The sequence below is a fragment of the Pempheris klunzingeri genome, chromosome 7, assembly GCF_042242105.1.
Source record: "Pempheris klunzingeri isolate RE-2024b chromosome 7, fPemKlu1.hap1, whole genome shotgun sequence".
Taxonomy (NCBI): Eukaryota; Metazoa; Chordata; class Actinopteri; order Acropomatiformes; family Pempheridae; genus Pempheris; species Pempheris klunzingeri.
In genome coordinates, this window is record NC_092018.1 from 28,556,812 (window position 1) to 28,583,617 (window position 26,806).

The 26,806-nt window shown below is 45.1% G+C and overlaps 1 protein-coding gene across 1 annotated transcript; it reads right to left on the reverse strand.

Annotated features, from left to right (window-relative positions):
- Nucleotides 1–178: 178 nt before the first annotated feature.
- Nucleotides 179–25,184, reverse strand: igsf9b (immunoglobulin superfamily, member 9b). The gene is made up of 22 exons (XM_070834303.1): nt 24,676–25,184; nt 18,856–18,951; nt 16,646–16,852; nt 9,857–10,003; nt 8,836–8,987; nt 8,521–8,638; nt 8,000–8,141; nt 7,532–7,677; nt 7,208–7,350; nt 6,971–7,111; nt 6,742–6,858; nt 6,498–6,648; nt 6,284–6,395; nt 6,014–6,189; nt 5,688–5,926; nt 5,483–5,567; nt 5,162–5,332; nt 4,972–5,008; nt 1,211–4,636; nt 883–1,052; nt 486–697; nt 179–268 (listed from the first exon to the last, which is right to left on the reverse strand). Exons 2-21 carry the CDS (start codon nt 18,914–18,916, stop codon nt 498–500), a joined length of 6,141 nt encoding a protein of 2,046 aa, XP_070690404.1. The 5' UTR covers nt 18,917–18,951; nt 24,676–25,184; the 3' UTR covers nt 179–268; nt 486–497.
- Nucleotides 25,185–26,806: the final 1,622 nt, after the last annotated feature.

Below are 26,806 nucleotides of genomic sequence, written 5' to 3' on the forward strand. Positions count from 1 at the left end.
CTCAGCTTCATTGTGAAAAGCACAATGGAGCAAGTATAAGAAAAAGAATATGTCATCTGATAACTGAGGAGCTGCAGTCTGTCACATTTGATGGCAAACAGCGTACTGTCTCTTTAATTGCTTAACTTGCTGCTGTAACAAGGGATAAACACTCCAAACACTTAGTTCTTTCACGTATCAAAGCTCCGGTGAGGTGTGACGGTGTCCAGGACCACAGTGCTGTCGTCTGTTCATTAAAACTTCTATTTGGTATCTGTCTTAGATATGCCTGTGAAAGACAGAGACAGAGAGCAGCGCAGCATTAGGGAGCAGGCCTTAAAGGGACAAAGTAGCAACATTTGCACTATAAATTGAGCAGCAAAAGGTTCTGACATGCACAAATTCACTGCACATGGATGATACAGTAGCAGGCAACAAAAGGGTGCAGGCAAGCGAGGAAAAGAGGAAAAGAGGAGAGAGGTGAGAGGGCAGGCAGAATAACGGACCGAGTTGAGCTGCTAGAGCAGAGCCGAGTTGGTGTCAGAGTCTGAATCGTGGCCAGGGGTGAGGCAGGGCTCACGGGAACAGATGGACTCCTGAGCCCGCCTGTACTCTTGGTACTCCTGGCGGAGAGCGTTGAAACGCGCCTCGCTTAGGGAGCGGCTGTACTGGCAGTGGGGTGGGTTGGAAACTGGTGGGCTGACTGAGGGAGACGGGCCTGGGAAGGGCATCAGGGAGAGGAGATGCATGGATGGGCACGTCATGGGACAAGCTCACAATAAAAGCACAAGGGCATAGGATGAACACATGCAGCACCATCACGTCGAGCAGTACATCCACAATGACACATGCGACATCGAAAACATCACACATACGACGAGGATGCGGGAACAAAATGATTACCTTTCCGGCGCTGGTCCTGGAGGCCACCAGCCTGATCATGTCTGAGCTCCCCCCGGCTTCTCCGAAAACACACTTGTGACTGATCAAACCTCATGGCCTCCAGGACCTCAGAGTCCACACATGCATCGGCAGAGTCCCACTCATAACTCTCATCTACTGATGTGTTCCTTCTAATGAGATACACAAAACAAGTGGTCAGAAAACAGAAGTCACAACAAGAAACAAAAACAACTAAATCAACGTTATTTTGGCAAAATAAATCCATTCCTCTGCCAAGAGGACATTCCAGTGTGCTTGTTGTTACTGTCCAAGTGTGATGGCCTTTCACCTTTTCGCTCTCCTCTCAGGCAGCTCCATCTCAGCTCTGTGCCGCTCGCTTTCCTCTGTGGTTTCAGGGGAGCTGAGTAGCGTGGGAGTGACGGACAGGGACTGTCGGAAGAGACCAGCACTACCTCTACCACTGCTCTGACTGGCATAACTGGCTCTCCCCCCGTCCCTGATCTCTCTGCTCTCCCTGATCTCTCTGCTCTCCCTGATCTCTGTCTCCCCTCCCCTCCCCATCATCCTCTCTGGCTGTCGATAACTCTCTGGCTCTCTGGGTGGGAAGGGGGCGTAATATGGAGAGGGCCAGCTGATGCCCCTGGGCAGGTACGACCTCGGAGGGCCCCTCCTGGGGTCTATGGGTCTCGTGCTTTCCCCCCCTCTAGATCCTGCCCAGTGATGGTACTGGGGGACAGGGATGGAGGAGGGCATGGGGAGATATTTATGCTGGGCAGACCTCAGGGTGTCTTGATAAGAGGGAGACCACCTGGAGGATTCTGGGAAAACCGCGGCCTGCCGTCGTGGATCGGAGGGTTCCAGCATCGGGGAGATTGAGGTTTGTCTGGGTGGGTACATGGAGGGCGTGAGGTAGGAAGGACTAGCTAAAGATCTCTGTGTGTGGTGAGGCCTCTCTAAGCTCCCCATGCTGGGGCGTCTGAATGGGATGTACTCCCTCCAGGAGGGGCCTGGCCTGGGAAGAGAAGACGGACTGTGACCTAAACTGTAGGACTTCACTCTGACATCGGGGTTTGGGAACTCGTCCCAGTAACATTTCTCAGAAATATAAGTCCTCGGGCTCTCAAAGTGTTCCCACCTCTGTGAGCCTAAACTGATGGATTTCTTTAGGAAAGGACGAGGATTCCCCATACCTGAGAGCGTCCTACAGGGGCCTATGCTTAAGGATTTCTTCAGGAATGGCACGGGGGCTTGACATATTCGTGATGCAATGTTATTAGTCCTGCTGCCCTGAGAAGCTTGTCTTTGGGATTGCTCTGATAAAGACTCACTGCTGTCTACAAAACTCCGTGAGTGTTTTGACACGATATCTGCCACGCCCCTAGCTGCACTGAACAAGGTGTGAGCTGACCTGGATCCAAGTCTGGATTCAGGTCTGTCTTCACTTCTGTTACCAACTCGCATTTGTGTTTTCTCATCATAGAGCTGCTTACTAGTTTTTTCTGGACCAGGTGATGATGGTCCGGTCTCATCTGGAAATCTTACTCTAAGTGAAGAATCTCTACCGTCCACATGGTGGGAGCGCTTACAGCGTTTCTTACCAGCATCAAAGCTCGTATCTGCAGCAACCGCAGAATCAGTTTGTTGACAGGAAACCTTTTGGTTTAAGTTTGTTTCCCTGTTTTCCTCAACATGAACCTCCCAGTTTTTGGGAACTACATCAGGTTTAGCCCCCGGGGATTTTTCTGCCTTGAGTTCTGAACTTTGTCCAGCAGTGTCTGTGACCTCAGCCTCTTCCACAGGCTCATCCACGCTCATTTCGATGAAACCCGGTAGGCTCAGGTATTCAAGAATTGCACTTGTCTGCTGCGGGGACATTTTGGGAGATGAAGCTGCAGGCTTGGCCTTGAAGGAGCTTGACATTGCGGGAACGGAAAACTGGGACTGGTCACTCTCCACCTCTTCTACAAGAGTCAGAGTTGAAATAGGGCTTGGACTATCAGAGAAGAGACATTTGTCACTCCTCCTGGAACGTGTTCGCACACCCTCTCTCTCCAACTCGGAGTAAAACCCTGAACTCCGTCGGTCATCCCGGACCTGGGTCTCTTTGTCTTTGGCCTTTGTCCCTACATGATGTTCATAGGGTAAGGTAGAATAACTTGATGGACTGGGGTCCCTTGGGGCTGTGTAGTCTACTTCTGCAGTTCTTTCAGGCTGATTATACGGTGCAGAGGCTGAACTTTCAGGCCTCTCACTACCACGTGAAGGACCTCTGGCAGCTGAATCCCAGGGCTGAGTGCCTGCATAAGCATACGAGTGTCTGGACCTTGTAGCGACACCTCTGTCCTGTGTCTCTTCCCTTAAGCCCATCTCAGTCATGGACTTCCTGTATAAATCTGTTTCTCTCTGAGGACTCAATGACCTGGCTCTCTCTGGTGTTTGTAGACACAGGACAGGGGGACTTTCTGAGGTGACGTCAGGGGACAGCATGGGAAGGGAGGTGTTCTGGGTCACTGGAGAGCGTGATGAGTCAACAGCGAGGGAGTCCCCTGTGGTTCCCTTACATGTGCGAGGATGCTGTGATCTGGGTGATGTGCTGTCCCGGGGGCTCTGTACAGGGATGAGGTTAGTTAGCGATGTAACGGGGCTAATGTCCCAGTGTATGCGAGACGTGGGCAGCCGGTCCATGGGACTGCTGGTGCTGCCAAAGTAGCACGCCCTCCGGTAGTCAGACACCCGGCTTGTCTGCCCTGAGGGTCTGTGTTTCTGTCTGATGGTAACATCTTGTGGCTTCCATACAGGCTCCTCCTCTGATTTGGGTGACCTCTTTTGAGGGCTTTCTGTCTTCTTAGAGTGACCCTTATCTCTTCCACGACCACGATTGGCCGTATAGCTCTCCAGCTCCTTCTCCATTTCTTCCCTCTCCTTTGCCAGTTGAACACACTTGCTAATGCTATCCCTCTCCAGCTCACTGTCAAGTTGTGAGACCAGGGTGCTGTTATTAGTCAACTGACTCTCCATAGGCTGGTAGCCTGACTGGTGCGGTCTGTCTCTGTCTCTATCCAGAAGCCTAGTCTTCCTGCCCAAACTGGGGAAGAGATCTTCACCGTGGCCCAGCATGCGATATCTCCTGAGAGAATCACTGGGTTTCTTCTCACTGTTGTCTGAATAGAAGCTGGCTCTTTCCAGTAGGGCCTCTGAGCCTTGTTCGTCATCAGAGTAAAAACAGCCGTGGCGGGAGAAGTTTCTTGCCATTGCACGAACTCTTCCAGGGGAGGAAGGAGGTCTGCTCAGCTCTGGGACGTCCACCGTGAGAGGAGAATCCTTCCTCTCATCCTTCTCTGAGCTCAAAAGGCTTGACTTTGGAGAGTCCTTGAATGATGTCCTGTTGCTCCCCGAGCCACTTGCCCCACCATTCATTTGCAGGACATCCTGCTTCAAGTTTTTCTTATTGGAAGGACTGGAACCCTCTGGGAGTGGTTGGACAATGAAGCGTCCATCTGGGCCTCTGGAGATGGACTCCAGAGCAGATGGTGAGGGGGCCTGAGACCCAAGGTGGCTCTCAAAAAGTGTGTAATGTGGTGGAGGAGACGAGTTGGACAGGAGTTGTTTCCGCTGGTCGTGGTATTCCCCACGGCTGCCTTTATCAAAGGAGGATCGATCGGACTGTGAGGAGGTGGAGTTGGGGAAGAAGGGAAGTGGTGGACACAGCTTCAGCTTTAGGACACTGTCTGGGCTGCGAGGAGGTGAGCGAGCACTGAGAAAAAGAAAAAAAATAGCTCAAAACGACCGTACAATACAATTTGTAACTTTCTGCACTTGCAATGCAATGCCGTGTTTGTAAAGTAGTTTCATTTCATTGTTAGCATGTAGTCGAACTCATCAACAGAGTAATTGAAGAAAGGTTGCTTTCCATCTACTGATGGGTCTAATAACAATGAAATAAAAATATTCAAACCTTACAAAAAGAGACCACAAATAGACCATTTCAAATTCATGGACTGTAGCAAATGGAAATTAAGCGCAAATGTGCAAATGAAGGAACAATAACGTTTAATGAAAAGACACAGGTGTACTGCTTAGGACACTTACTCCGGAGAAGAGCTCTTCTGGAAAGCAGATGGGAGATCTAAGAAAGGGTGAAAGAAGGATTAAAGTGTCAAGAAGCATCACAGCTGAAGTTATCCAATCATGACAAAGTGTGTTTAAAATAAAACGCTTTCCACACACAAACAGTGAGTTTAAATAACAAAAAGACTTGTTTTTAAATCTGCTGTTTTACCTTGTCTTCTCTTTCTGCGCCGCCGCTGCCTCCTGTGACTCATGTAGCATGCTGTCACCAATGAGAGGATGATGGCCACAAACAGGAAGCACACTCCTCCTAACACACCAGCCAACAGGGGCTCAGGAATGACGTCCAAGAAACTTGGGCGCAGGGGGTAAATCTCCATTCCTGCAATCAGACCGGAGTCAGTAATGGTGGTCGCAAAGTCCATGGCTAAAACCGAATGCCAATTTTGCAAATATCCAGTATTATACACATGCCAGAACCTTGACTCAATATGCATGTCACGCTCATGGTAACGTACACAACACCACTTACCTCTGGTGGATATAGTGACAGACTCACTCGGTTCACTGAGTACTTTATTGCTGCAAGACATCAGCCTCAAATCATAAGTGGAGTCCTGAGAGAAAAAGATACACCAGACGTTTGACCAAATATAAACTAGTATGCTTGTGTTGAGAGTTATTTTGTGGCCACACAGACAGTACAGATGCTAAGTAAGAAATGAACTGATCATCACCCTTAGTAGTCCTTGTACAAGCAGTTCACTCATATTGGCACTGATGTTGCTGTTGAGGATGACCCACTGGCCCTGATCCCTGCGGGCCTGCAGCACATAGTCCGTCAGTGGAGAGGATGGAGCCTCAGGAGGCGACCACTGGAGGAGAACACCTCGCTCAGTGCGGTTGACTGACAGGAGTATGGGAGGATCCAGGATTGGGAAAGTGGTGACGACTGTAGGTGCTTCTGTTGGCACAGCTAAAGAAGACGACCCAACGTTAGCTCAAACTCATGCAAACTTACAGCAGAACAGCAGGAAGGAGAGCCAGGCGAACTTGCACAAACCTTGTGTTCGCACAGAAACAATTTCACTGAAAGGTCCAGAGCCGAGCTTATTCTGAGGTAGGACACTGAACTGATACCCGGTGCCGGCAAGTAGCCCTGTCACCAGCAGGTAGTTTTTGGATGTCGGCACGGGCAGAGACGCCCATTCATGTTTCCCTCTGGAAGCTTGTTTTACCCTGGATTAAAAAAAATCCAGCAGCCAAAATGACGACAGAGCGTAGAACAGTCAGAATTGTTGTTGTCACACAGTATGTATTATGTCTTACTGACCATACAGTGAACTTCTGGGTATATCCACCATCAAAACCAGGCACCCAGGAAACGTTGGCCTGGTTCATCTCTGTGATGACAGATACTGAAGACACAGCATGAGGACTGGTGCCTGAGGAACAGAAAACACTTTTGTAAGTTTGAACTGTAGATAATACGTGAGAATACATTCAGGTAATCAGGTAGTTTGTAGACACAAGGCTGACCCACTCACCCAGCACCATGACCACAGTGCCTGCACCGACAGTCGCTACACGATTGGTGGCCAAGCACTCCCAGCCTCCTTGGTGATCTTTACTGAGTGGCTGCAGCAGGAGGGAGCCGTTAGCCAACACGGTGTACATGGAGCGAGGGGTAGGGCCAATCTGTGAGGAAGAACAGCAACAAGTTAAAATAAGGGATTAACAAGATGTGTTTGTGCGGTGCCTCTGTCTATCGGAGTAGAAAATCTCCTGTACCTTGCTCCACGTTATGTTTGGAGCAGGGTCTCCGTTGGCTTCACAGGGTATGATCAACTGTCTGCCCACCTCCTGGAGATACTCAGGCAAAGGAGGCACTCGGAACGATGGTGGGTCCTGGAGGAGAGAGGGAGCCTCTTTACTTCAGCCCATGTATTTCTCTGCATGTATAGGAAAAGGTTTTCTCAGCAACTGAAGTCGAAAGTTGAGTCAAGAACAACCACCTTACCTGCAAAATGACCTGGGTGGGTTCGGACCGGCCCATGGTGCCATAACTGTTATATGCCGTACATGTGTACATGCCCACAGCATTGTCATTGGCTGTTGCAATGAAAACAGAGCCCTCAGAGTTCACCATCCAACCTGGTAACTGGACAAGTCAAAGAGGGAAAAAGTTATGCACTGCAATCTATAAGGCATGTATGCGGTTGATGATCATTTCCTATTTCTACGCTACACAGCTTACCTTGTCAAGATTTAAATTGTTCCCATCTTTTGTCCAGTTGACATACAGAACAGGTGGATCAGCCTGCACAGGGCAGATAATGACCCCCTCCATGCCCGCGGGCAAGTATGTTTCCCGGGACATTCGGCCCACACGTGCAGGGTCTGAGGAGGAAGAGGAAGAAGTACTGATCACAAAAAAGTAACTAAGGCCTGATCTTGCTCAGTGCATGCAGGGAAACGCTCCAGTCCCTGCAACCCTGACCAGTGGTAGGGTTATAAAACTGAAGGGGTGTATGGAACCACACCGATGCTGCCTCCCTCTCATAGGAGAGTAAACCCTTACGTTTCACTTTCAGGTGTGCAGACGCTGAGGGTGGGGTGAGTAGGCCATTAGTTGGGATACAGGTGTAGTTGCCAGCATCTTCTGGGATGAGATTAGGGATAAGAAGTGTTCCATCCACCAAAACCTTCACTCTGGACTTTAAGGACCTAAAGCCAAAAGATAAAAGATGTAAATATGGTGCAATTTAGAAGTGATCAAATTGACATGAGTTTTACTGTAATGAGAATACAATTTGATTGTTTTAGATAGAAATATCAATAATATCATAATAATCTGAACAGTAATCCCCTTTGTTTTAGGTTTATAGCGTGCTCATGCCCACCTGACATAACAGCTTTAATAATAATCTAATTTGAACTGATTGTATTAGCAGCATGCTTTGTGTAAACACATTTATATACTTAAAGACTTCCTTCCATTTGAACTATCTTGGAGTTCATGTTTAACAGTTTAAGGACCTGTACTCACTCAATATGATAAACATTTTGTCCTTGCTTTAACCACTCATAGGTGAGGTTAGATGGGTAGGCGTCAGCCTGACACTGCAGAACTGCATCCTGGGACATGTTAAGAGTGGTGTCCTCTGGGGAGATGATGATGATTGGAGGTCCTTTTGACAAGACAGAAGAAAAGACAACACCCTTTAACATGAATATGTGTTTGTATAAAGATGCAGTCAGTCAAGACCTGGATTACAGAAATCAGTAGTGAGTGTTGGTTGAATCAATGCAGCAGCAGGGGACGGACTGTAGGTGGCAGTACAGACTCTGTAATTATGTTTGTTAAACTCTTCATTAGGTTTGCAGTAGCACAGCCAGCTCTGGGATGAGAAGACAATTTAATCTATGTGAACAGACATTTTGTCCCAGAAAAACACATGTGGTGGGTGTTACTTTCAAACACACTAATTCTGTGCGCCACAGCACATGCATAACGTGAAAGAGGCAATGATTCAGTCTCTCCCTGATGACTGAGAGTGCAGCACTGACCTTTGACCTGCAGCTGTGTATAGTGGGTCAGGTTCCCCTCTGAGTTGGACACGTGGCATTTGTACACTCCTGAAACATTTCTTGTGACGGAGGCCAAAGACAAAGTACCATTGAGCACCTAAAAGCAGGCGAGTGTAAAGAGTAAGAGGATCAAAGAGAAGGAGAAAAGTTGGAGGAAGATCATGAGGCTGTCGTGAAGAGAACAACAAAGCAGTTTGCTTCAAAGGAAGATCAAAGCTACAACTCCTACAGAAATCGCTAATTATAAAGTATTTAATTAAAATACTGCAAATGCCATCTGTTAATCCAACTCACTTTTATTTTTTCATGTTTCTCAACTCGGCTGTCATCTTTATGCCAGACAACAGTTGGTCGAGGGTTGCCATGGGCTCCACAGCTGAGAGTCAGCGAGTCTCCGAGCAGAACCTCCACGAAAGTTGGGGGTGTCTTGATAAACACAGGTGGAGCTACAACATGGACAGCACAGATGAAATATTTATCTTTATTTACATATTCAAATGCAACATAGAGGACAATCAGAGTGCTGCTTTGACTTTGAGTCAACCGAGATGCTACAGAACCTCAGAAGATCCCAGAAAAACTATCTGGACTGACAGTATTAGATGTTCTGTTGTACAATGTTACTCGGGGGGAGATTATGTCACGTTTGTGTTAGTTCCGCGAGGAGAACATCCATGCTACAAAGATACACACTATCTGACCCGGAAAGGGGTTTAGATAAAATATGTCAAGTTTTGTTTTGGGATTACTAAATATGTTCTTAGGTAACATGTATTCATATGATAGTCGATACATGCACTGATGTAATACTATTATATGCAAGAAAGGTGTTCAGTGTTCATTTGCAACCTGATGCAGCAGAACTAGGCCTTTCATTCACTGTGGTACAATCATATCAAATCCCTGCTTCACACTCTCAATGGAGCTTCTAACTCTACTGTGACATGACCAGTGTGTGGCAGGGAGTGGGAAGTTGGTGAGTTAAAAAGACTGTGATTCAAGCATTTAACTTTAATCTTTAGCCCACACAAGCCACGCATACATTGTCCATCTCCTGTTATTCTTAAAGCCAACTCCCACGTAGACATCAGCTCACAGCAGGCTAGGCACGGACAAAGACAAGATGTGATCACTGTGCGCAGAGCACGTCACACAGAACGCCCTGATACGCTGCTATAACACTTCAATTCAGCTTGCCAGGGCCTTCAGAGTCCCAGCCAGACTGCGTGCTGTGGCTGATCTAAACAAGGACAGTGCCAGTGATGAGCAATGAAAGGAGCATCTCCCGAGTCCCCAAAACCCTGCAGTGCTGCACCTGTGATAGAGAGGAAGGTCCATGTGCCATTTTGAAAGTCATCTTTTTTGCTGTCCAGGAGCAGGATGCGGCATTCAAACCAGCCCTCGTCCTCCAGGGTCAGCCGATCCACCAGCAGAGAGGCACCCCGGGTCAGAGACACACGGCCTGTGGGAGGAGGGGTGAGGGTGAAAAGGAAGGGGTGAGAGACAGAGAGAGAGAGAGAGATGGTCAGCACACACACAGCCAGACAGGCAGAGTCAGCACATGCAGGAAGAGGGCTTTCCATGCAGAGGACACAGAGGCGTCCGGTGTCACAAAGGCCACAGTCAAAGTCATAGACTTTATGCTCGCGGACAAATCCACAAACACTGTCATCATCTACTGTTGCTCTACTGCTTGTGGCAAATAGCCAACTGCATAATCAAGATTTGAAGAACACATGGGAGGTTGCAGACAAAATATGAATCTCAGAGGATCAGAAGTCACTGGCCCTATTTTAGAGTGCAAACACATGAATCACTCCAGTGATGATCATAATGATAGGCAAGATTGCAGATAAAGATGGTGTCCTGTCATTTGGGGTTTGGGTAGTGGCGGAGTGGAGGATGAGCATGCCAGGAACACTTGAAGGCAGCTGCCTTAAATCACTAAAATAGAAAAAGTGTTTGAGTCTGTCTTCTTCTTTTCATAAATGGGATTTCTACAACAGATGCACAATGAAATGAGTCACCCTGTTTTTGTTTACCAATGAAGAGATAAACAATGAGAAGCATGGCACAAGCATGCTCTGAACATAAGACGATCCATACTGAAGCACACACACACACACACACACTCACACACACACACACACACACACACACACACACACTCTGCACTCTCTGCTCCTCTCTGTACTTCTTATAACTCCTTGTCAGGCTTTGAAACTTGATCTGCTGGTTGCCTGGTGACTGCAGCCTGGTTTTCAGGGTACTGAAGTTACCCTTCCCCACCCACCCACCCCCCTTCCTTTTATTCTGTCTCTCAATGAACTCTTTTTTCCCCCTTCAATCTCAGGGCTTTAAACGACAGGAGGATGTGTGCAGGGGGGGAAACACACACGTTGCTCATACCAGGCGTTGGCCAAAGCAGTTTGAAAGTAAACAGGGTAGTGTGGAGAAGTTTCCGACATTCTGTCATACTTGTTTGCAGCCCACAATTTGCTCAGAGGATGATCGGTAAAGTCTGACACATTCAACCTTCTCTGCAAAACAAAGACCTGAAAAATCTAATATCAGAAAATCTCTTTAATTGTCTTCATCTTTAGGCTCTCCTCCAGCAGACATACTGTATATAAGACCAGACGATTCTTGAACGTCCTGCAACCCTGAAGTCACAATATCACTAGAAACACAATATCCTCACTATTCACACCACTTTCCCTCCAGACAGCAGTGTCTGGAGCAGAGCCTGAAAGCTCTGAAATTCATTGAACTCTATACGTGGCCTTAAGACAGGGTGAGACACACACTGGGACTAAAGGCAGACAACAATGGCTAACAATTAACCTTGCATTCCTGACTGGGGCTGTTGCTGTGCTTAATAGTTAGGTTTAATGTTTGACTGACCTCCAAACAGACAGGCCAGTGTTTGATGGGCGGTACGCACTTAGAGGGACCATAAAATGAATGCCTCTCATTTTAGTCAGCATCTTTCAAACAACTGGGCAGGGCTAGGGAGAGGAAACATGCAGGCAGATGATAACAGGTGTGGGGATAACTTCAGGCATTTTCCGTTTATCTCTCCATGAGGAATGAGAACTGTGCAACCTTTTCCAGCTGGACATGGAATTAGCTGGCCACTGCAGGCTAAAGAGGAAAAACACTTTCACGTGCACAATCACACAAACCCTCTTTAACATACACCTAATCCCTGCGTGGCTAAATATTATGAGATACTTAAAGATCAGTGTGGCTAATGGCACCTCTATGGAAACAATGTGCACTGATCTCGTGGGTTCAGAAGCACGTGGGTGTGTATACATGTTGATTTTCAAAATTTGGTGAGTGCCCTGCCCCCTGGGTCCCCACAGGGGAATTCTGGTTTCGCTGTTCCAACACTTAACCCTTTCCCGTAGCCTCCCTCTTGTCCGTCACTACAAAGAGACGGCAGCCCCCTCACTCCTCATTCTCTCAGGTTACCATAGTGATGAGACCACGAAAAGCCCGGGCTGTAGGTTCAGATTTGAATTCAGTTGCTGTAGAAACCTGGCAGGGCCAGGCGTGTGTAGGGGAGGGTCGATCACCCAGAGGGGCGGGTTTCTACTGTCAGTGATTTGAAAAATGGGGGAAAAACACATTATTTATTAAAAAAAAAAAAACAGTTTTGTGTAACATCCAGCGGCACAAGAGGCAGAGAAGGAAGGCTGTGAGAAATGATTGAGAGGCGAAAAATAAAGGACTGTTTCCTTTCAGCCTGAGGACAGACAAAAGGCTGACGCTGTGTGACAAATGTCGCTTTATTTAAATTTGAATGTTGCATCTTTGGACTTGAGCTGAAATCTCAAATGGCACTCAGCAGGTGCTCTGCCCTATAATGGAAACACAAAAGTTGTTTTTCTCTCTGGTGGCTTGATGTAGTGACAAAGTACAATTATATAGCAATAACTGAGCACAAAGGTTGAAAAATTATGAACAATATCAGTAAAAATTGACCCTGTTTTTCAATCCACAAGGAACTGAATAAAAGGTTATTGAGAGGTTACACAAATTGTGTGCATCGATAATCCTCTGACAGCCAATGAGAGGTTGACCTCTCTGACCTCTGTGCTCCATATACTCCCCAGCAGACACATTCATCACTCCCCCTGGTTCTACATTAGCACAATGTCCACAAGTCCCCCTCTAGAGACACACATCATTAGACTCTTTGGTGGACAGAGAGAATGCCTGAAACAATAGCTGCTGTTCCTTTCTCTGTCTTCCCTCCTCTTCCTCCTCCTCCTCCTCACTGTTTTCCTTCAGCAGCTATCACATGACAGCTCCAGTCCACCTTAAAACGAGCCCTTGTTTCCAACAGGTTGAGCTGCAGTGTAGCCAAGGGTAGAAAATGGAAACGCTAATCCCCCGGTGCTGTGTGAACCTATGAGACACACCCCTCTTCATATCAGTTAGAGTCAGGTTCTCGCCCAGTGGGTGGCAGGTTAGGAATAACTCAGCTTTCAGAGCCGTGCCGCTGGCCAAGAGCTGGCCTGGTCTCATGGCTTCTGATGAGCCCTTTTTCTGCAAGTGAAACCACTGCAATGCAATCGATCCAAGAGCACATTTTACTCACATAATTCTTGTTCAATTCTGGTTAGACTCAAGATTAACAACACTTTCTTCATGTAGTACTCTTACGTTGAGTGTTACTTAGTTTTGGGGCTGTTAAAGCTCTGGGATAAGTCTTTCATTGTTCCAAAGGAACGGAAACGAAATGTGATTTTTGCTTTGGGGGTTCCCACTGGTACTTACTGACATAGTAATACATGGGGTATAGTGAAGTACATGTGATACAATAGCAAGGGTAGCTATAGAGGAAGACAGATTATTCTGTTTGCAGAAGCATCAGCACTGCTTTTCTTTGTCCATCCGTATGTGCATAAGGGAGTCGGGCAGAGGTGCATTGTGGGATGTGTTTTGATTTGAATACAATCATAAGTCTGGGACCGGCCCCCTGCCTCTGACAGCTCACCCCTCCCACTCCCCCAAATTTCTCTCTTCAATCCTCCTGTCTCCCTAATCAGTTTAACCCTCTTATGAATAGCTCTTTGTCGTGAGATAGATTACAGTTAACTCTGTCCCTCTCGCTCTGTCCGGCTCCGTTAACCCCTACGCCAGCAAGCACACAGCTCACGTGTCAAATATAACTACAGCGGCCACTCAGCTTACCTTGGACATTAGACATCGCACATAATCACAGAGCAAAGTATTTTAAAATATTGCATTGAGATTATGAGAGGTGTTTGACCTGTTTTCAAGTACAGAACAGAAGAGCTTTCTGGTCAGTGAGAGATAATGCACATGCTGTTAATAATTGCTAGTTGCCTAAAATTTGCTTTAGTTACTCAGTTTGAGTGACCAGGAAACGCTTGGTGCTCTGAGAATAATCCTTGTTATCAGTGAACATTAAGCTTGTCGTACGGTTAAAAAAAAATCAAACCCAACTTCACTTCAACTTCATTAAATAATCAAGCATTCACACTTGGACAGAAGCAAAGGATTTGAAAACAACACTGATCTCATGCACTTTGTATGAATTTGGCCTAAAGCATGAGGTAACTGAGCTTTTGTAATTGCCGGCTGCTCTAAGCTCGCTAAAAAGGAAATTCCCAGGTTGAAGCCACCTATTCTTCTTTCTTTGTGCCATTGTTTGCTACACATCATGCTGGTCTCGTTATGGTGGAAGAACTGGTTGGTGATGGATGAAGGTGATCAATTTCACCTTTCACCTGGGCTATTTTCTGCCTTTGACTTTGTCAAATAGACGCATGTTTGCGAGAGTTTAGTTGTTCAATATTAAATTCCATGTGAGACTAAGAGAGGTACGGTTACAGAGTTCAGGGTTTGTCTGTAGATTTAAGCGTGCGTACATGACTTGTGCATGTATGTGACAAATGCAGGTCTTAACTACTCCTGTGTTCAGAGGTCACACTGAGAGTGTGATGGAGGCCTGCTGTGATCTGGGGGTTTGCCCATTGTCGTTCTAACCTCAGGTCGGAGTCCCCTGTTCACAGTCTCTACTGATTTACTTCAGCACACAGGAGACATTTGATCTGGCCCTGCAACAGTAAACCATCCTGACACTGCAAGACTTGGACATATTGTCTCAACAAATACGACTCAAAGAGAGTATAATAGTGTGTCAGTCAGAGTTTATCCGGCTGTTTCCTCTTTGTTGTGAGTTGACTCATGTTCAGCCCTGCAGGGCATGCTGGGTGTGAAATAGAGAGGAAGACGGATGAGGGGTACTAATACCTTCCCGATTCACTTTGAACACACAAGAGAAGAAGACCAGGACAGGCTAGTGTCTACGAGGTCGACAGAAGAACGTCACTCTTTAGCCGTGACAATACGGAGCGCAATCTGGATTACAACTGATATCATATCAAAAAATGCTGGTTTAATGGACGACTGAAATAGTCATCCAAGATATCACTTGATTCTTTCATCTCAGTTTCTAAAAATGGTGAAAAGCACAAGTGAGCTTGAAACAAAGCAGGAGACCGAGGACAGACAGCATTTGGGAATGCTTTTTAGGTTTTATTTTAGCCTACTTAAATGTGCAGCATTTGCAATGCAGTGAGTCCACCAAACAAATGACAGAACACATAGATTTAATAACACAAACATAAAGTCTGAGACCTTACTTAGCTTTATTGGAAACAGCCATTATGCTGTAAATCCACCCTTGCTTTGAACAAGATACAGGTCTCATCCCTGCTCTCTTGTTCCTGATCTCAGACAAGCCAAGACAAAGATCAGGAAATGGTCGCCTACTTGACTGTCTTGTGGTTGAATCTAAAATCCCCCATCATTTTAATTTGAGGATAGAATACATTAGACCCACAGCGCTGACACGCTTCACATGCTGCCATCTGCCTCCAGTGGGAGGGGAGATATGAGGATCTGAGGCAGACAGGGGTAAAGCCCACAGCAGACGACTACACACAAGGCATAGATGTGGCAACATACTGGGACGTCCCAAACAGTCTTCTACTCCAAGCTACATTTCTGCAGTGTTGTTTACTTCATTATTGCTGCTGTGCATCAGATGACTGCTCCCAAACAATGACATGGTTAACGGCCAGCCAGGGGGTTAACATGCCAAACACATGTAGCCCAATTGCCTGGTGGAGGCAGCCTGTTTGTGGTTCAGCCCTGTGGACCTAAATGTGGTTCCTGAGTTGTCACGATGCTGCAAACATGTTTCTGAACGAGAGGCGTTCAATCTCTGTAGGAAGTTATAATACATCAAATGTGCAGGGCTTTTAAAACAGGTCCCCTGTACATTTAGCGACCTAGTTGGGACATTATGGGATTAGGGGGGTCCTAGTAGTCCTGCTGGCTTTGGCAAAGCAAAGGGAGTTTGTGATACCCCTCTTTGTCTTTTGTCCCCTGGTAGACAATGACAGGATTATAGGGCTCTAGCAAGAAAACTCCCATTATTCCCAATGCTTCATCCATCCTCCTTCCAGCACAACAATCTCGCCTTACTGGGTCACCCCTCAGCATACTAATAAAACACTGTCATCAGACCACCAAGCCCCAACCTACACTCCTAATCCCCCCATGCACCGCGTTGCTGGTATCCCCCTTCTTCTTGCTCAGCTACCCCACCCCCCTTTTAACTGCCTCCATTAAAATACATCCACTCTCGCCCTTCCCCTTCTCTCTGCACTACAACTGCAGTCTCAAAACACACACACACTGAACACCAGCAGTAATTACAGGGTTTTGTGGTTTGGGTGGATTACCTATGAGGGGCATTGTTTCATCCTTACCTCCCCTCCCCAAGTCTTCATAAACACCAGTGTAACCTCCTTACAGCTACCTTTGCCCACACAGGACAGATGACACCTCCCCTCCCCTCACTAAAATCTACTGAACCATAATTAGAAAATTCTGTCCAATTGGTGGCCAGGCTCTTGAATCACTTTAAAAGCAAACTGTTACAGGTCTGCTTCAAGGGAACGGGCCTGCACTGAAGTAACACTTGATGCTACAGATATATGCCTTTCAGTTTTCTTAAAAAGGGGTTTGTAATTGAACACATCTGAATGACTCTTACCCTTGTAGTTTGGATGAACACGAGGAGCATACACTCCAAATTTGATGAGGATGGGAACGTTGTAACCGAGGCGCACCCACTCCACCACATGCAGAGGGAAAAGGTTTGGGGTGGTGGCTTCTTTGGCTGTAGGAGTGAGACTGCAGGCCAGCTCTGCGGAGCCCCCCACTCTGGCGGGAACCAATGATGCCAAACCTTGAGACACACCTGTAAAGACGCCAGCATACCATCAACATACTTCATGGGATTAGCTATGGACATTTGCACATTTTAGCACAGAGGGCACTAACCACTAAAAATTCAATAACCATATGAATCATGTTCTATAAGGGCCTGAGAAATATGAGACTTTTTAAGAGTTATGGCTGCCAGAGAGGCCGGATTAACCTCTCTGGAATTTTTTTGGTCATTTATCCTGGGAAAAGACTTGCTATGCAAAGAACGGTTCATCCAATGTTAGCAGCAATATCTTGGTAGAGAGGGGAGAGAGCATGGCAGCGAAGGCAAGAAGAGGTGAAGACACAGAAGAGTCAGTGGGAAATAGATTTAACCCTTGTATGGTGTTCCACCCGATTTTATCCACTTTCATGTTCCTTATCAAAAGAAAAATGATACGATTAATTACTTTTTCAAACTCAGACTCATCAAAATGAGCCAAGGCCAATGAGTCTGAGTTTGAAAAAATAATTAATCGTATCATTTTCCTCTTGATAAAAAAATGAAAAGCGGGTCCCACAGACCCAAACACCATCCAAGGGTTAAAGTAGTAACAACATCCCCAGAGCACTCCCCGAAAAAAAGCTGAGCCATCAGAGGGCATGTAAAACAATCGTGTGCCATTTGGTGACAAGATCATAGAGTCGCAAAGCCTGCAAACACACAGCAATCCCATTAGTGACACCTGGAGCAGTCTCCGCACTCTCTATCTCCTCTCTACCTCGCTGCCATGTGCTCACGTGGGTGTGTGCGCGCATTTGGGTGACAGTGTTTGCTCTGCTACTCATCTGGCCTGGTGATTACTTTAATCTCAGGGGGGGTGGGAGGGTGGTGATACTTTGATGCAGGGCAGCAGGACGCTCTGTGCTCTCTCCAGCCGACCTCCCACCACCCCCTGGGGTACACACATGGTCTGCGGACCAGCACAATCAATCCCACCAACCCCCCCGTACAAACACATGCACTCACACACAGAAGCGTGCCTTGGGTTGGGGGTAGTATAAATCCCAGATTGATCTAAATCCACACCCAGAGATATTATTTAAGTTGGATTTTGGCCTCATTCCCTTTCGTCCACTCATGTCTATGCTTTAACCCCCCCTCTTTGTCCAATGTAAGGCCACGGGAGCTGAGCCAGATTCATTACGGTGTCACTCTGTACTGTGTGTCGGCAGCTAAATGGCAACATATGCCAACTGCTTTGCAATACTTAACCAACCCAAGACGCATTCTGCAGGTCTTGTTGACGTTGGTAAACGTGAACTTTTGGTGAAGCTATGCAAACAAATGGCAGAGACATATGGCAGAAAACAGCTGGTTGTCTTACAAACAATCTAATGAAAATGCAGATTTGTTTGGATATATTACATTATATGACTGCACAAACCTTTTTTTTTATTACTTGCGTGACTTCACTTGCCTGCTTTTTTAAATCGCTTTTAAACAAAATGAGTTAAACATGCACAAATTCAACCGATTATTTGACTGAATTCAGTCTACATCCACTTTCACTCACCCTCACCCACCATTTAAACAGTCTATAGCACAATTTGCCAAATTTATGATCCAAGTAAGTACTGTAGAAATTCTACATAGGGTGGTGAAAGTGAGTCAAAATAAGCCTTCAGAGACTAAAGACAAACAGTGACGTGTTGTAAAGTAATACCAGAGCGATCCAACAAAGCAGATTTTCATCGCAGTTAGTCTGCGCTACACATGTGCACATCCTTTACACATGTTTAGTGAATTTTCTTTTACTGTTTTGCGTGTTTTTTTAAGTTAAAAGAGTAGGATCTACAACAATACAGCTTATTCAATCATTCATTTTGTGCGTTAAATGTTCTGACCATATGATTGACGTGATAATTTTGTGACCGGTTGTTGTGACCTGTAATCATTTGAGAAAAAGTGTAAAAGTTCAACTCAGAAAAATGAATTATGGAAATGTCTTGTAAATGTATGCAATGGGTCCATATTCTCATTAGCATACTTACTTAGCAGACAGATGGCTACAGCAGTGGTGACAGCCTGAAGCCACCGTCTCTCCAGTCCCATGGCCGTCCGTCACACTCCTTCACACATCTCCCAACCTGAAAGAGAAGTCCAAACATCCCGTTTACTGTTCAGCAGATATCACTACTGTACCATTCACAGATTCACTGCTGCACAAGGACATCCCTCACATCCCCCATCAGACAAATGTAATCCCTCGAAAAACATCACCTCATAATCCAGCAACTACACTACATTCCAGATGCTTCTTGGTTAATAAATAAGTGTATTCTTTGAAAACACTTAATCCTTTGGAAAATTGCATGTCTGAGCAGTGGTTGGATTTAGGCAAATAAGCTATTCCAACAAGTACTACAAGTAGATAGTCGGGCATGAGATTGCTTAGAGTAGGCATACTGTGGAGGTTTGTCTGCATAGGCCAAACTGTGTGTGTGTGTGTGTGTGTGTGTGTGTCATGATGATCATGTATTAGTCATGATGTGGGGACATAAATCTGTTTACTCAGTCACATTGTGGGGACTCAATTTCCTTCAAAGTCCCCATATTGTAAATCAATACATTTTAGAGTGAACACTTGGCTTAAGGTTAGGGTCAGGCGAGTCTCTAGAAAAGTAATGCAATGTCCTCTGAAGTGATGGAGACAAAACTCTGTGTGTGTGTGTGCATGTGTGTGTGTGTTCAGAGAGGAGACCTGTACAAGGATCTAAGTGTACAGATTAACCCGATGCTTGTGATTGGTCCAGCACATCCAGAAGGTCTCGTCTCACGCTAAATAGGCCAACAGCAATTGACAGGTGACTAAAGCAATATTTAAAAGGTGTGTCCAGATGTTATCCTATTACCAGTGCTTTAAAAGGGAACTTAGCTGGCGTAAACACACTTCAATTTGACAAGACTCTTCAATTTAACTGAAGTCAAGACTCCAACAAACACAGTACATATCAACCAGCCAACGGCAGCGAGTGTGGTTCTCCTGACTAATAAACAGAACATCCAAGTGCATCGGCACAATCTACTGTTTGTTTAATTTCCTAATGAACTTCACAAACAAGACATACAAATTGTGGGCCTCCTACACAGTCTGAATGATGTGAACAACTGTAGTAACTTGTGAGGCTCTCCACCTCAAATTGGATTGAGGGCAAAAGTTTAAGTTGTTGCCCTTCAAACATAATAGGAAACCTCTCCCCCTCCCCTTAAGTCACTCCATTCAGTACCCCTAATACCAGCTTATTACTTTAAGTTCATGTAAGTAATACAAGAAGGAGGCTATTCTTAGAAGGCAGGTAGGTGTTGGATATTAGCTGCTGATATAGCCACAGATGGACCGCAGAAACGCAGGATAACTGAATTATATGATGACACATTTAGTCTCTTAGCAGTTATGTTTACACCTGAGTAAACAAAGAGCCCGGAATAAAGCAGAAGAAAGGTGCATTTATCTCCTTGCAGTTGACCGACCCAGGGTTGAGACTGTTGCTGCTGGAGTTGGCTGTGAAGCACTGTAATAACTTCTGTTTAGCACCTTTCCAAAACAAGCAGAAAGACAAAACCAATGTTACACAAGCACCGAGGAGGTGTGGGACAAAAACACACTAGAGTGGGGTTGGCTTTACAGTAAAAGCCGATGAAGAGGGAAGGGTGGTAGAGCACAAATAATGGCTGAGCTTGGCAGTTTTTTTGCATGACGGAATTATTTCAGTGCAGTGTTTGTAATGAGGAAAGGATTACTCTGACTGAGCAAACATTATTCGCTCAGCAGGGGAGTCGGAATAAAAAGACTCTTATAATGGACTCAAAAAATAAAGAAAGAAATCTTTTCAGCCTGATCATTTGTGTGTCACCTCGAAAGAAATTATGGAAGTGATTGCACATCACTGCGTCATCTTGGCTGTCATTTTAATGACATGACAGGAAAAGTAACAGGCAGGTCCTGCTGCACAGCTGACATTTAACTTTTGACAACCTGAAGACATAGCAAGTCTTGTCTTTGCTCCTGCCTGCTCTGCTGGGTGCATCCACAGGAGAATATATGAGTGTCCTGTGGCAACAAACACACTGAGGCAGCATATTACAGAGAAGCCTGGAGGAGGGATTTGCCTGCAGGTGCAGGGATAGACGGAAGACAGCCAGGTTATTTCCTCAGGCAGCAGAGCAGAGCAGAGCAAGGGGCGATTTAACTGACATGTACACAGAGAGGGCCTCAAAGAGAGCCCAGCTGTGGGTACATGGACTCTGTGACAAGTCGAAAAACAGCCAAGCAGCAGCACCTTTTGCTATTTATCTGACTGCAGCACTTACAAAGAAAGAATAACTGTGGATTACACAGTCAGGGCGTTCGCCATACATACTTGTGGATGTGAGAGGCTGGAGGGGTTTACTCCTGCACACTAATCTCCTCAGAAGGGTATCCGAGGGAAAGTGGACGTAATTAGCAAAGGTTTGCAAGTCACACCAAACAATATACAGAGAAAAGGGCATTACTGAATATATCATGGTGTAGTGCATTCCCTCTTTCAGTTCAAATGAAGTTGTGCAAAGGGATCGAACATCCCCATTGAAATAGACAGAACTCTAGAGATCTTTGACACTGTAATGAGTTTACCGGGATGTGACTGTGAAGATTTTAGAAAAGGTTATACCAGGTAAGTAGAAAAAACCCACAGTAAAGTCTTGTCTTAGCACAAGACATTAAGCTCTGTAACGTGTGCGGACACTGCTGACTGCTCCGATGTTGCACTGGATTTCAATGACACAAATTGCTTTAGATCTGGTCATGACTTAGCCTTCTGGACTGTGCGTTTGTAACAGCCAGACTAATCCTGCCCTTCTGCTGCGAGTGTTAATAGTGTAATTAAATTAGAGATCAAATTGGCAAGACAAATCAAGGACACTCTGTCATCCGGCTGAGCAGTGATCAATCACTGGTAAATCTAGTGATTGATTGGTGGAGATAACATGGCTAGTTTATTTGCTGTGGAGCACGCAGGTTGTGCCCACAGACAGCACCGTGGACCTCGAAGCAATGACACACAGCTGGTGTATGTGGGATCCTCTACAACAAATCACACATACACCTTTGATGCAGAAGCTACTTTTCTCTTCTCCGCTGCATAGCAATAATGTTATAACTGCAGACAACATTGGTACCGATTTCATCAGAAAATCTGAGGCTCAAACCATCATTCACCCAAAATCTGTAGCACTCTCCGGAGAATTCACATTTAATTGAATAATTAGCAAAAAGGTGTTTCCAGAACCAGCATTTAGATGGATGATGGACTGACTCCAAGCTGTCAGCGGCAACAGCTGGTAAGCCTGACCGCTCCATATGCATCTCCGCTGAATCACACGAGAATTAAGTGATCAGGAGGCACAAACTGAATAATGCAAAAGTTAAGGTGCACTTTGTAATGAATTACATCGTGCAGGAGTTAACACAAGCTGCACGGTAGTGTTCAGCTTCAACTTTGACTGGTTGGACCAGCCTACTCAATACAGCAATCAATTCATAGATTTAGTCCCTGGCACTGCAACCAAATTTAGTATCTGTATCGACATCGACTTAAACTAAAGGAAATGAGCAGGGCACACGCTGGGCACGGGAGCGTAGTCTCGTGAGAGGAAAGCCTACTGTATATGGATTAACATAGTGGTGGCTGGTAACCTAACACAGGGTGCTACAGGGTTTAATATTGACTAATGAGCAGCGATTGAATGCTTTTAATTAACTCACACAGAGAAACTTGGACAGCGCTGCCTTTACTACACAATGCAATTTTACAGCAATTGAACAATGCTGCAAGTTATAAAAATAAGTCACCATACATGCTCCGTGCACCAGCGAACTTTGTGATTTCATGTTGTTTTTGTCCCCCCAGGATGACTTCATATAGCTCAGAGGTCTTAGGGCAGTGGAGAATGACCGGTGTCTTGAGAAAGCAAAGCAGCTAACATCCCTCTTGTGAGTCTTTGTCATTCCCTGCCCCGACCCTCAGGAACAGGTCAGGCCCATAAAGATACTTTCGAGGAGCAGAGGGTCAAAAGTCAAAGGTAACAAAATCAAGAGCTGTAGATGACTGTTGAAGCCTGGCACTGAATGACGATCAAGGAGAGATGTACCGCAGATTCCTAAACAAACTCTAAATATGTAGCATATGAACATCACTGATCCTGTTTGCATTTCTTTATTTTATATTTTACCATCTGTTACTGCCCTGAAGTAAAAGGCTCTTTCAGGCAGGCCAACACTAATGACATGTACATACAATAGTGTCCACTTATGGTATAGCCCTTAAACCTTAAACTTAAATTAGGAACTCTCTAATCTCCCCTAGCTTTGATTTACTACATCTATTCACATCTCATATTTGCTTTTTTTGTATATTTTTTGGCAACCATGAGCTTTAACATAGTGTCACTGCATTCACAGACTCTTAATCACTAATAACACAGCCATTTGGAGTAACCACTTTCAACTCATGAATAATTTGTTTCTCAATACAATCAATTTCCTCCAGCATGACAATCTGCCAACAGGGCATAGTTGGCCACACAGTGTTTTGAATGAGTGCAATATACTAGTGAAATGTGTTGAAATATGTGGGATATCACTGTGTAAACTGACTCCTGGGCTGACGTACACAGACTTTGTTAAACTGGAGGGCCTGGAACATATTCTCAACATTTCCTTTCAGGAGTCTGGAAGGAAAAAAAATGGAAAACTGCCTCTCTAACATAGCTCTCACCCTGTAAATAATGCAAGAGCAATCACAGAAATGGACTTATAATTTAGTGTTTGCCATAAAGACCAGGCTGGTGTTACGTCTGTGTTATGTCTTTTGTGTGGGTGCTCTTCTTAATGTCTTGTGTTTGCTGGTGATGTCTACCCATGTGTGTTTTGACATGTCTGACTCTGAAGAGTCAAAATCAAATTTAAACATAGGAGCAATAAAGTATCTATCTATCTATCTATCTATCTATCTATCTATCTATCTATCTGTCTGTCTATCTATCTATCTATCTATCTATCTATCTGTCTGTCTATCTATCTATCTATCTATCTATCTATCTATATATCTATCTATCCATCTATCTATCTAAAACAAGGGATTAGAGGGTTTGGAGGTGGTGTTTGCGTCTGTGCGCCTCATTTCTCACCAGTTAGCATTAAGAGCCATAACAAAAACAAAGCAAGGGAAACACTAGAGCCGAGAGTGTGTGATGTAAAAAGCACAGCACCACTGCACGCCTCTGTACAAAACAGTCCAGATCAGGTTCTGTCCAGCACTTTGCACCAAGAGGAGCAGCAAGAAAATGAACTGTCCGCTCCATATCAAACAGGCACCAAGCCACAAGCTCTTTCTTTCAGCACCCCTATGGTGAATTGTGATGCTCAGCCCTCCATGACACCATACAGACCTCCTGTAAAACAAAACAGGTGCATCTTTTGTCTGACTCAGTGAGTGTGATGCCAGCTGAGAGGAGGGAGCCCAGAATAAAATAAACAAAAAAATAAAGATGAAAAAAGCACCATTTTGACTGACTATTGCTCTCACTATTTTAATCCCGACAGCAGGGTTCACCTCTGGGTCAATACAGCGTGTTAAACCTATTCACTATTGTATGAGGGAAAAAACACACTCATTGGGAGATTACAAGTGGTGCATGTGGTACACTAAAGATAAACAAAGGCGAGACACCGCAGTGGACCTCAGTATTACTACAGTACATGGTGCAGGGCTGGCTGAACTAAATCCAGGTCCTGGGGGATCTTCAGCCCTGTCTGCACTGCTCCTTACCTTGCTTGAGGCACTTTTTCACTTGAAGCTGAGAGTGTGATCTTTCAATCCATTGATGCTCTGCTGTTAGACTCGTCTTGCAGACCAAGTGGTACCGTTCACCTTTCTCTTCAGGGAGAAGTGAGTTTGGAAAAACACGACTTTCAAAATAAAAAGAGGCAGAGTTGAATGAAAGGCAGGTGGTCACATTTTGTTCTCAGTCCGTGAATGGATCAAAAGGAAATTAAAATTAATCCTCGGCCTCCATGGCTATAAGACTTCCTGAAAAAAAAAAAAAAAACTTTGTTATTTCAATAAAATCCATGAACCCAGTCCACCTTCACCAGTCCGACTCCAGCCCAGTTAAAGTCCATGGTAACTTTCCGCGCCTGGGTTTTTATGTCGGCGAATGTCTTTGTCCAAACTTGCTGAAAGTGCCTTTAATCATGAGTGAGTCTTAATATTAAACTTCAGTAATTAGTAGAAATGGTTTCTCGGTCGACGCGGCGCACGTTTATCATCAAAGTGGTGCAAGTTAGTTGAGAGAGAGCGCACAGTGCCCGTGTAGTTACCACCCTGCCTGTTGTTACCCTGTCCCTGTCTCCCCTCCCATCATCATCACCTCCTCCTCCCTCTTCCACTACAGCCGTCAGGTTTACACACAACCCAGCCAGCACACTTCCTGTTACACCTTTCGAAATAAAGCTCCTACTGAGGCCATACTCAGGTGTTAATATTAGCTGCCTTCTGCTTGTGAAGTGTGAGAATTTACAGTTTTTTTTGTCTATTTCATATCACTGTATGTTGAATATCTTTACATATTTGACTGCTGGGTTGGACACAATACTTAATCTAAAGATGTCACCTTGGACTCTGGAAAACTGTGACGGGCATCCATCATTTTATGAACTACATGAATCGAAGATGATGTAACACTTGGTCTAAACACTAGAATTCAATTTCAGGGTCCTGGTTTTGTGCACGCTGTCTCACTGTCACTGTGTCACTGTGGCAGAGCATGTATTCATCATCAAGACAAGTCCTGTTGAAAATAATTGTTAGTATCACATCTCTGTGATTGAGTATATTTCTTATACCAAATAGGCTTTTTGACACTGTGTGAAGGATGCTGACGAAAAGAACAAGCAAAGACAACATTGAAACCAGAAAAGTCACTGTGAAAAGTCAAACGGCTGAGAAGTAGTGTGAGTTAAAGTCAGTGCACATTCATACATTCACACATACACCTACCGCTTGACAAGAGAAGGCTTTTATGTTGAAGGTACAGCAGCACACTTCCGCCTGTCTGTCTGTGACTTGGTGCTTGTGCTGCAGCGGAGGCGCTGCGGACAAAAGCTCCGTCTCTCCGTGGGAAACACTTGAGGGACCGAAACAAAAGGAAAACACACACCTACAGGACACATTTGACGTGGAGCCGTTTTCTGAAGCAGCCAGCAGATGTGAATCAAAGTGTTGTTACCGTGCAGCGGAGACCACGGTCCCACTATGATCAATGGAAAAAGTGCGATGTAGTCGAAATTATTTATGTCATTTCAAATTTAATGTGTTGGGATTTATCACCCACTGACACCCTGTAACACATTCCCTATAAGGACTAGTGAAGGTAATCAATATGCTGAGGTTATCGTTCTTTACTGTATCTTCACATGAAGTCACTTTTTAAAAACCACATTAATAAACAGACTGTTGGGTCGAGCGGGAAAAACAAAGTCATTTTTTTGTCTTTGAATATTTAATAATTAACTACTTTAACAACCTGAATGCCAATTAAAGGTGTGTGTTGGGGCAGAAGTTGAGTTAAATAAATGTAACAAGCTTTAATCTACAGCTCAGCCTTCAGAATGTAAGCTAACCTTAATTAGCTTCCTGCTAACATTAGCGAAATGGCTCAAAATGAAGCTAGCAAGAGCGAGCTATTATTAACTTCATAAACCTCACATTAAACATTAAATACACATTTATTATACATGTATTACCACAACCCACGTATTGTGTTTATTAGTTTATTAACTTGATGTAAGGTGCTGTTGTACCCACAGCTGAGTTTGGCTAACCTCGTGCTAACCGCTACAACTTCTTCATTAGCTTCAGTTTCTTCTTATTTCTTTCTTTGTGCTGTCAGAGACGAAAG